General features: G+C 35.9%; 1 protein-coding gene across 1 annotated transcript; it reads right to left on the bottom strand.

Moving 5' to 3' along the window:
• Nucleotides 1-22: 22 nt before the first annotated feature.
• On the bottom strand, nt 23-6,642 carry LOC132119005 (cystinosin-like). The gene is made up of 11 exons (XM_059528746.1): nt 6,380-6,642; nt 6,168-6,347; nt 6,006-6,084; nt 5,816-5,903; nt 5,209-5,312; nt 4,547-4,684; nt 4,364-4,463; nt 2,743-2,862; nt 2,080-2,250; nt 491-608; nt 23-403 (listed from the first exon to the last, which is right to left on the bottom strand). The coding sequence occupies exons 2-11, from the start codon at nt 6,229-6,231 to the stop codon at nt 234-236; spliced, it is 1,152 nt and encodes a 383-aa protein (XP_059384729.1). The 5' UTR covers nt 6,232-6,347; nt 6,380-6,642; the 3' UTR covers nt 23-233.
• Between the last annotated feature and the right edge of the window lie 5,110 nt (nt 6,643-11,752).

The raw sequence follows: 11,752 nt of genomic DNA, 5'->3' as shown, positions 1-11,752 counted from the left end.
ACACACACACACACAAATATGCTTATTTGAAGTGTTGCATTTATTTTTATTACAGTACAGCTTCGGTAATTCACCTGAGACAGCAACAATTTACTGAAATCTGAAAAAGTATTATAAATACGTATACTAATTCATATAAAACTAGTGCTTATTTGAGTTCAAAATACATATTTTGGAGTAAGGCACATTTGTTATTCCCTTTAATACATGGTCCAGACTTTATTTAGCTGTGGTCATGTTTTAACACCGGTGTGTTGTTCATTCTGATCGTTTAAATCTTGATACATTGGCTGCCTGTTCCTATACAGACAATAATGCTGTATGATGAACACGACGTCAAAGAATATGGACAAAACGCCCAATCCAAACTTTGTGGGGTCTCCAAATATAAACTTCCATTTATCTGTCAAGGGAACACAAAAATGAAAACAAATGTTTACATCTTTAAAGTGTTGTCGTATAGGAAATGAAAGGGTTTGCGTGGTCTCACCGTTGTTGTAGGCCTCGAGGAACATCTGAAGTAAGCTGAAGCTGCCCCCTGTGAAGTCCAGCAGCACATTCCCGATGCTCCATCCCTCTGTGCTCTGTCTGCCATAGTTCATATAAGCCTGCAAAATCATCCAGAATTAATGAACGATGTCAAATATGACACACGATATATATAAATCTGTCAAACAAAAAAGATTTAAGAAATGTAATGTAACATATATATAAAATATATAAATAACATATTAAAAATATATCAAATAATAGCATATTTTTGGGAATTGGAACCAGACGTAGTGAAAATGTCAAGAATATATATGTAAACAAACAATGATTAAGTTATAAAATAATTTTAAATTAAATTAAACTTTGTTTGGAATAATCAAGATTTTTTATGTTTTAGAAAGAAGTAATTTATTTGGGGGGGGGGGAATGTTTCAATTAAAAAAACAGTAAAAACTGTAACACTGTGAAATGTTATTACAATTCAAAATAACTGTTTTCTATTTGAATACAATTTCCTATATATTTTATTCCTGTAATGGCAAAGTGTATCTTGAGAATCAGCATGTTGAATGATTTCAGAAGGATCATGTGACACTGAAGACTGGAGTAATGATGCTGGAAATACAGCTTTTAAATAAATGTAAAAAAAAAACTGTTTTTAATTGGAAAAATATTTCACAATATTTCTGTTTAATGGGTTTTTGATCAAACAAATTCTGCCTCAATGAGCACAAAATACTTCTTTCAAAAACACTAATAATTGTAATTATTCCAAACTTTTGGCAACCAGTCAATATTACAAATATGAATATGAATAATGTATATTATTTTATATATTATTTTATTTTATTTTTATACATGCATCATTAACAATTTCTAACATTTACTCCTAAAACATGTTATACAAATAATGTTACTCCAATATTCAATCATAAAACAATTCTAGGCTTTTCTAGGACATTAGGAGGGTTACTTATTACAATTCATTTGAAACTCTTTCTCAGTCTACGGTTACAAGCCACAATTATAACCAAGTGTACAAGACTGTTAAAAAGAGGAAGTGTGAAATCTATGTTTAGCATTTCAGTGAACTGCATCAAAGCTTTCTGCACTGCTCTACGAAAGCCATTATTTTTAAACAGATCCAGTCATCACTCACTCACCCTCATACCATTCCAAACCATCATGGCTTTCTTTCTTCCACTCAATACAAACTCCCATGGCTCTCAAATTTCTATCACACATATGAATATTCAAAAATGGTGGCTAAAGACACATCATTCTCACGAGTGAAGAAAACACACTGATTGTTTTCAACTGAAAGCAAGATATCTGAGAGCGACAACGGAGGGCGAACATTTTGAATATAATGCAAAGTTGTTTTTGGAGTTTAACAGCCCCAGTTCTCATGCACCTTCTTTTGCATGATTTCAGATCCTTTTGGATTTCGTTGGAAGGAGGAACAAATTTTGTTTGGATTTTTTCAAGTCAGGTTTGGAATGACATCTTGGCGAGTAAGTGATGACAGAATTGTATTTTTGGGTGCATTTCTTAAACCTTTTGTTGTGTGTCATGGGAGAGTTGTACCTGAGGGATGTACTTTACAAGTGTGACACCCAGCTTAATGTAAGAGAAATAGTAGAGATAATCCAGCCAGGAGATCTTCTGTGCCACAGCAACGAACAGAGAGACAAACGCAAAGGTCCAGCCAATCACTAATAACCCAATGGCCACTCTGGATACCTTTTGCTCTCCTCTCTATATGAATAAATAAAAATAAAAACTTTCTTTTATTTCTTTTATTATTTTATTTGTTTATTAGTTATACATTACTATATGCTACCAATCAAAAAAGTTTGGGGTCAGTAAGATTTTTTTTGTTTTTGAAACAACATGATTTTGCTATGCTCACCAAGGCTGCAATTATTTGAGGAAAACCATTAATTTAAAGAAATATTATTAGAATTTTAAATAACCGTTTTCTATTTTTAAATATATGAAAGTTTTTATTTTTGTGATGCAAATCTGAGTTTTCAGCATCATTATTCCAGTATTTTCTTATTAATTTTTACTGTAAAATCATGTTTTATTACTGAATCCTTATTAAAGAAATATTGAAAAAAATTATTTAAAAAAAATTGTATTGACCCCAAACTCTTGAACAGATGTGTGTGTTAATAAAGTGTGTGTGTGTAAAATAATATATAATTATTATTCATGCAATTTATACGGTAATGCTTTAATGTTTACCTCATAGATGGCACACTGGCAGACGTAGACGAGAGTGAGAAGTACTGCATGAAGACTGAAGAAGACATCATTGGCATCGACAGGAATGACCCCATTCGGATCTTTCTTTAAGAACTCCTCCTGTACATGCACCATTTACATTACATTTAAATTTATTAATTTAGCTGACGCTATTATCCAAAGCGACTTACAATTGCTATATATGTCAGAGGTCGAACTTAACTAGGGGTTAAGTGTCTTGCTCAGGGACACATTGGTGTCTCACAGTGGATTTGAACCCGGGTCTCTCACACCAAAGGCATGTGTCTTATCCACTGCGCCAACACCACCACCCATTTAACATCAAGTCCAAAGACAGTCAAATTATCAAGTTAAAGGATTGTTGTAAAGGCCTGGACTAAATAATTAATTTGGCTTGAAAAAGTCAACTTACTAAAAATCCTATTTAAACAACTTCTTCTTTTGAGACTAAATTTTAAAATGTATCTCCTCCTAGAGATTTTGAGCTAGAACCACCTCAGGTCAGACCTTCAGAGAGATCTGACTCGGGTTGCTATATCTTTTCTTACTGATCCGGCTTACGGTTTTCGTAAACCAGGCTTCATCAAAACCACCTAAAATCTATTTTAGCTGTCTACTACTGTAGCAAAGCTTAAAAACTCCCTACTGAAAATACAGCTAAAACCAGCCTAAGCTGATCGGTTCCTTTGGCTGGTCATCCAGGATGGTTTTTTAGTGGTTTTGGCCACTGTCACGCTGGTTTTAGTTGGTTTTAGTTGGATTAGCATAGAAACATGTTAACGACATGTTAGTAATTTGCTAAGCAGGCTAGAAACATCTTTTTAACATGGTTTTAAAGTGGTTTTTGCCACTGCCATGCTGGTCTTAGCCGGTTTTTAGCTTTTTTATTACTGAATCAACTGGTTTTAGCTGGATTAGCATAGAAACATGCTAGTAGCTTTTTAATGATGTTAGCAACATGCTAGAAATTTACTAATCATGCTAGAAACATGCTAGTCTTTCGCTAATCCTGGAATCATGCTAGCGACATACTAGTTACTTGCTAATCCTGCTAATGTCATGCTAGTCACTTGGTATTCATGCTAATAACATGCTAGTAACTTGTTAATCATGTTAATGACATGATATTCACTTGCTAATCATGCTAACAACATGCTAATCTCTTGCTAATCATGCTAGTCACTTGGTATTCATGCTAATAACATGCTAGTAACTTGTTAATCATGCTAATGGAATGCTAGTCACTTGCTAATCATGCTAAGAACATGCTAGTCACTTGTTAATCATGTCTGAAAAATACTAAGGACATGCTAGTTACTTGTTAATAATGTTAGAGGCATGCTAGAAACTTGCTTGTGACTTGCTTATCATGCTAACTATATGCTAGTTTACTATTTCTTGTCTATTTATCTATCTATATTTCTGATAGATTTTATTTCCTTCAAAACTACTTCAAATTAATTAAAACTAAATACCCTCAAACTTTAAGCTTTTAAAACAACTTAAATCTTTCTGGGTAGGCTTTTTTAAGCCAACTTAAAGTTTGCCTACAAACTTTACTATCTAGCTACAACCTGAGAGCTGTCAATTGCACACACACCTGTATATACGCCACCCAGAACAGGCCAACGTTGAACACACTGTAAGCAATGAATCCAGTCAGGTTGAGGGCCAGGAAATCAAAACTGAGGCCTACCACACTGAATGAAACAAAAAAACACACATAAATCATCAGCTTTTTTTCCTAAGTCTTAATCCTCAAGTCTCAAAAATCATCTTGTACCTGCGTCGTTTCCAGTTCTCATACACCTGAGGGTAGAACGACACAGACCAGGCCAGGAAGTAAATCCAGCCAATAATTTGGTTGATGATGAAAAGAGCGTTACTTCTGACAATCAGGAATCTTATTCGCGTCTCTAATCTGGAAGAAGAGAATCCCCTCTAGCAGTTATTTTCACTGTGTTTTTGTTAACACACATTTACAATAAAAATGGACAACACAAAATCACTGTACTACACAAACGTTTAGTCAACTATTCGGTTCCACATATTTTTCAAAACATCTTTTTTTGTGTTCAGCAGAAGAAAGAAACTCATACATGTTTGGAACAACTTGAGGGTGAGTAAATGAAAACAGATTTTTCATTTTTGGGAGAACTATCCCGTTAAATGTATTGGCATAGTACTTTTAACAATAAGTACAGTCCACCAATTACTCAGCGGCCCACATGCACCGTTTGAAATCCCCTAAATTAAGGAACTAAATAAATAAAACTGGTTTTGCAAGATCCTGATGGAAATGTTTCCAAGTCTGGTCATAATGCATCCACACATTTTGCTTCTCGAGAAACCAATAGGAAGCTGTAAGAGAAAATCACTTCTGCAATATTTTATCCAGTACTGTTTAAATATTGCCCGATTAAGATAATTTAGCTTACAACGCACCTTTTTATGTGAGTGTTATTGCTGGAAAGGCAAGCAGTCACCTGACCAACCCCTTTTGCCTGCACTTCAAAAGATACAGATATGTTTCCTGCCGGCACAACAACCTGATGACAAGAGGACAAAAAACAAAGCTATTTAACATTGCTTAAGTTGACAGTGTTTTATAGAATTCATTTGTCTGAAGTTAATATTATTATTATTAATGAACATCTCCACTCAAAAATAATCCTGATGCAGGCTATAGATTAGATATGGACGACACATATATTGAAATTTTAATATACATATGACATGTATTCATGATGTCCGCCTGATATTATCATTTTAGAATTTATAAATAAGATTTACACTTAAGCTTCAATGCAGAATTTTAAAAGATCCGTATGAAAGCTTGCATCAAAACATAACACACAGTAGGAAAGTAACTTGTAATCACTGAAAGCTATTCTGTGTCCAAAATAAAAGAATAATTTACTAGTTATTTACTAGTTTCTATCAGAGTGAACTGTAATAACAGAATCTTTGTACTCAACATCAAATAATTTTGAATATGATTAAGACAGACAAGTGCATTAAAATCTAAATAGGCTGAAATAAGTGCACTTACCTCATCAGGCAGTAGAATTATTGAAGAGACATTTCTTGATTTAAATGTGATATTGAAATAAACCGTAACAGATGTGTTCAGCGGGGAACTGTGTATGTAAACACATGAAATAAATGACTTCCCAAACATATATTTGATATTTACTCTCAGATAGTAGAGTGAATGGTCAAATCATGGCTTATAATCGTACCTCAGGGTGATGGTGAGGATTTCTGCAGATTGTTCCTGTAGATTCACTGTTGCTGGAGCCTTGATGGTCACTTCTGCATCTGTAAATACAGTGATATTAACTTCTCCTTATTCTTGTCTGTGTAATCTCTTATTTTTTGTTTATTTAAAACATTATATTTACCTCCAAAGGCTGAGTGCGCGCAGACAGAAAGCGTTACGAGAAACAGCAAGACAGACTGCTTCATCTTGACATTACAGTTATAATCTTACACGAGTGGAACTATTAATTTTCATTCATTCATTCATTCATGTGCTCTCGTTGAAACTAAAGCGAAAACGCGTCCTAACTCGCTGAGTAGTGCTTGAAAGACAAATCTGAGTAAGTAAGGTTACAGACCATTAGCTGTCAGACGCCGGGTGCGTCATTCAATACTTTAAAAGTACAAAAAAACAAAAACAAAACAAAACAAAGCATCGAGTTATCACAAGAGGAAGTGGTCCTGTCCCAAATCTCACCGTGAACCCTCCCGGACTTCATCTGTGTACACACTTTCGTGACGTAATGTCGCTATGACTGTCGGGTAGAAATCTGCCCTGGAACCTGTTTTTAGAGAATTCACGTGAAGTGTGGAAAGGGCCCTTTGGGACAGGGCCATATCAGTCTCTAGTTCCGCATTCGGCATTTTAGATCACGTGACACGGGTCAGATGACTTGAGCTCGCCAAATTAACTATAGGAGTGTTCAAAAAAGCTTGTATGTGTCCAGATTTTCTTCGAGGTTAAGGTTTAAGAAAACTCATTTTGCAAACTCATCTATAAGATTTTCTAGAAAATATAGGCCTATCCGTCTATTGTCATCTGTCTCCTGTCAGGACAATAGAGTTGATGATCATTCAGTAGCCTACTTAAAGGTACAATTTGTAAGATATTTGCGGTAAAATATCCAAAAACCACTAAGCTAGTGTTATATATTTTGTCCAGTTGATTACTAACAATATCTCTAATCTTTTAAACTACTTGTAAATCATGAGAAATTCCCAATCTAAACAGTGACATGGGGCAGTGCAGTCTCCTGTCAATGACGTTAGTTACCCTTTGTTTCCGCCTTTACTGATGTAGAAACCACATGACAACAGTGTAATTTTTTACTGTGGAAGTAGTGTCTAGCGTCCAGCAAACCACTTGCTTGCTTCAAGCAGTACCTTATTTACTTCTTCTTGCACAAATTTTTCTCCTGTAAACTTGTGTTTTACTCGACAGGTGAGTTGTTTTGATTTGTATCTTTACAGAAAACGTATGCTATTATAGCGACCAACAAGAATTGTATTATGGGGCATACAGGCCAAATGCGGGGCATCCCGTCTCTAGACCTGCGCGAGGACGCGTATGATCCATAGTCTGATCGCGTCTTTGCATTGACTTTGTATGTAATCTACTCGCGCAAATCGTTGAACTCGCATCTGAAAATTATGACATCAAGCACATCATTTATAAAAACTTTACCTCATCCGTTAAATCCATGATTTATCTTTCCGTCTGATTGATGGCCGTCATCGGTTGGGTAGAAGACAACAAATCCCATCATTCCACACTCCTTCTTAGCGTCATCAAACTACGCGATTGTTATTGTTTTGGTAGTGCGCCCTCTCGTGGCAGGTCCTACAACCTGTACCTTTAATCTGATATTGTTGTGACACTGAAATAGTTTCTGTGATTTTTTTATTTCTACATTTCATTTTAATTTTTTTTTCTGGAAATGCTTTTATTTATATATATATATATATATATATATATATATATATATATATATATATATATATATATGAAATTCAATTTGCCAAGTATGGTAACTCAGAATTGGTGCTCTGCATTTAACCCATCCAAGTGCACACACACACACACACACACACACAGCAGTAAGAGGCAAACACACACCCAGAGCAGTGGGCAGCTATATCCAGTGCCCGGGGAGCACTTGCTCAAGGGCACTTCAGTCATGGGTATTGAGGGTGAAAGAGAGCGCTGTTCATTTACTCCTTCCCACCTACAACTCCTGCCAGCACCAAGACTCGAACCGGTGACCTTCGGGCAACTAGTGCAAGTCTCTAACCATTAGGCCACAGCTGCCCCTATATATATATATTTAATCAAATTTTAATAAAAAGTGCCCCTATCAGAGAAATAGCAATGACAATATTGTGGTCAGGAAAACAAAATGCATTTGAGTTACAATTAACATGATGCGTGTGAACAAAACAGTAACAGATCACTCAAAAGTCGGAAATTCTTGTTTATTTATTAAATATCTGTCAGTCTTAGGCATTGCTAACACATTGCTAGATGTTATATTTTGCTTGACTGACTGATATTCCCACTGATCTATATCTTTATTATAGATTATTGAGTGAGGACCAAGATGGAGCCTTGTTAAGACAAAGTTTTCAAAGCTTCTTACTAAAATGTATTGATTTAGAAATGCTATATCAGAGTAATACTTTGTTACATTTGCTGGACCAGGTATCGGTAAGCCCGGCTCCCCTTACTGTTGCTCACCCAGACAAACAAGCGGAGTTGCTAACTGTCTTACAATGACAACGCTCAGTGTGAAAACCTTGTCACAAGATGTTTTTGGTCACAGAAGTTTCACCATTTAAGTGAGACTTAAATATGCCATGGAGGGATATATAAAATATTTTAAAATAAATATGGTGGATAATTAATTTGGAAGAGAGGGTTTACAGATCAGAATCCAAGCAGGAGAAGCCTCATGTCACAATCGCATATGACAACATCTAGAATTATTGTACCACAGGGAAGGATTAAATTAATTTACATTTAATCAGTTTAATATGGAGAGGCACTGAAATAGACCTTTGTTTGTGTATTAGTAACCTGCACTGCACAGTTAACTACTCAGGATTGTATGTTAGCATGGACTCACTAACTTTAACATTAGCTAGTTTTAGCCAGAGACACAAATGTTCTGCTTGAGCTGATGAAAATGTTAACTTAATGAGTCAAGTCAAATCAAGTCACCTTTATTTATATAGCGCTTTAAACAGATTATGTCAAAGTGACTGAACAACATTAATTAAGAAAACAGTGTGTCAATAATGCAAAATGACAGTTAAAAGCAGTTCATCATTGAATTCAGTGATGTCATCTCTGTTCAGTTTAAATAGTGTCTGTGCAATCATTTGCAATCAAGTCAACGATATCACTGTAAATGAAGTGACCCCAACTAAGCAAGCCAGAGGCGACAGCAGCAAGGAACTAAAACTCCATCGGTGACAGAATGGAGAAAAAACCTTGGGAGAAACCAGGCTCAGTTGGGGGGCCAGTTCTCCTCTGACCAGACGAAACCAGTAGTTCAATTCCAGGCTGCGGCAAAGTCAGATTGTGCAGAAGAATCATCTGTTTCCTTTGGTCTTGTCCTGGTGGTCCTCTGAGACAAGGTCTTTACAGGGGATCTGTATCTGGGGCTTTAGTTGTCCTGGTCTCCGCTGTCTTTCAGGGATGTAGAGGTCCTTTCTAGGTGCTGATCCACCATCTGGTCTGGATACGTACTGGATCCGGGTGAATGCAGTGACCCTCTGATCTGGACACAGACTGGATCTGGTGGCTACGGTGACCTCGGAATAAGAGAGAAACAGACTAATATTAGCGTAGATGCCATTCTTAGTGACGTAGCAAGTACATCGGATGTTATGGGAAGTGTTCCCGGTTCCGGTTTACCTAGAAGTGTATTAGTGTGTTATGTGTATGCCAGGTTAAAGAGATGGGTCTTTAATCTAGATTTAAACTGCAAGAGTGTGTCTGCCTCCCGAACAATGTTAGGTAGGTTATTCCAGAGTTTAGGCGCCAAATAGGAAAAGGATCTGCCGCCCGCAGTTGATTTTGATATTCTAGGTATTATCAAATTGCCTGAGGTTTGAGAACGTAGTGGACGTAGAGGATTATAATGTAAAAGGAGCTCATTCAAATACTGAGGTGCTAAACCATTCAGGGCTTTATAAGTAATAAGCAATGTTTTAAAATCTATGCGATGCTTGATAGGGAGCCAGTGCAGTGTTGACAGGACCGGGCTAATATGGTCATACTTCCTGGTTCTAGTAAGAACTCTTGCTGCTGCATTTTGGACTAGCTGTAGTTTGTTTACTAAACGTGCAGAACAACCACCCAATAAAGCATTACAATAATCTAACCTTGAGGTCATAAATGCATGGATTAACATTTCTGCATTTGACATTGAGAGCATAAGTCATAATTTAGATATATTTTGGAGATGAAAAAATGCAGTTTTATAAATGCTAGAGATCGTTTTTAGCAATGTGACGCGTACCGAACTGGATGCGTTCAACTATGGGCCAGGAGAGACTTTCGTCTTTGAGTCTGCTCCATATCGAAAGTGACATAACCATAGGACTAAACAACGAGGACAGCATCAACGCATATGATACCAGGTCTAAACGCTAAAATGCAAAAATTGACAGTGGTTTGTAAAGTAGTCCCTTTAGTAACACATATTTATCGGGAATGTTTATACTGCAATGTGTAGGTTGTTACTAAGTGACATTTTGATTGAAACCTCTTGATTGGTCGGAAATATTTTTGAATGCATCTAAGGGAAGCTCATATTTTAGCCTTACCCTGGAGGTGGTTCACTCTCCGCCTATGGGTTTCCCCCTAGAGCTGCTTCTATAAATCCAATTAATAAGTCAGTAGTAATTTAGCTAAATTTAAGTGAGTAGAAGAAAATAATGTGGTGTCTAAAATTGAAATACTCTTTCTTCTGAATCTGACCAGCTTGAGTATGCTGACCTGCAATCTAAATTAGATGAGATGCACACCTCTAGGGCACAGCGTAAGATCTAGACAAAAAAAATGGATTGGAGGAGAGAGAATGCAACTCTGCATATTTTTTTTTCCAAATTAGAAAAGAGTCACTTAAGAACTTTATTAATTGAAACTCTACATCTTGAGGGGACAGTGTCTAATCCTCAAGAATTTTCCCATGTTTATGTGCAAAATTTTACAGTAATCCTTACCAAAAAATAAATAAATAATAATTCTGAAGAGGCAGACAGTACTTTCCTGGAGTTTGTAAAAAAATTACAAGACTATCTCAAGAAATGACAGAAACCTTTGTGATCATTAAAATTACTTTATCAGAAGTTAATAACTCTATTATAGAACTTAAAATTAATAAATCAGCCGGAAGGGACAGGCTTACCGCAGAGTTCTATAAACATTTCCCTAAATAACTGTCTCCTTTTTTACTTGAGGTTTCTAAAGAAAGCATACACAATGAGGCTCTCTCCTAACTCTCTCATTCTCTCTCAAGGTTTAATTACTATAATTCCAAAACCCCCAAAATATTTACTTTTAATTTACCATTGGCATCCTGTTTTTTTTGCCTTAACAATGATTTTAAAATGTTAGCTCTTATTGAGAATAAAGTCTTCCTCCACACAACGCCTCTGCATTTGAGTCCTCTGTGATCCCAGTTTGTGACACTTATAATTGCTAAAATACTAAAATTCTGTAATAGATGAGACACAATCTGTTTTTTTGAACATAGTTTGAACATTGAAAAGGACTTGATACAGCTTCCAGTTATTTTCTTAGATTTATATAAGGCGTTCGATTCTTTAGAGCACCAATTTATTTAAGTCATTAAATAATCTTGGTTTTTGGGATATGCCACTTCACCAAGTTTATCTATAGGAGTCAGACAATGGTGTCCTATTTCTCCCTATGTCCTTC

This window comes from Carassius carassius, chromosome 38 (assembly GCF_963082965.1).
Source record: "Carassius carassius chromosome 38, fCarCar2.1, whole genome shotgun sequence".
In the NCBI taxonomy this organism is placed as follows: domain Eukaryota; kingdom Metazoa; phylum Chordata; class Actinopteri; order Cypriniformes; family Cyprinidae; genus Carassius; species Carassius carassius.
This window is presented reverse-complemented; position numbering and strand designations above follow the sequence as displayed.

Coding starts and splice junctions, on each gene's coding strand:
- LOC132119005 (XM_059528746.1), bottom strand. CDS start 6,231: ATGAAGCAGTCTGTCTTGCTGTTTCTCGTAACGCTTTCTGTCTGCGCG. Junction 5,904..6,005: donor ATCCTCACCATCACCCTGAG/GTACGATTATAA, acceptor TTACATACACAG/TTCCCCGCTGAACACATCTG. Junction 2,251..2,742: donor GCCAGTGTGCCATCTATGAG/GTAAACATTAAA, acceptor TTATTCATATAG/AGAGGAGAGCAAAAGGTATC.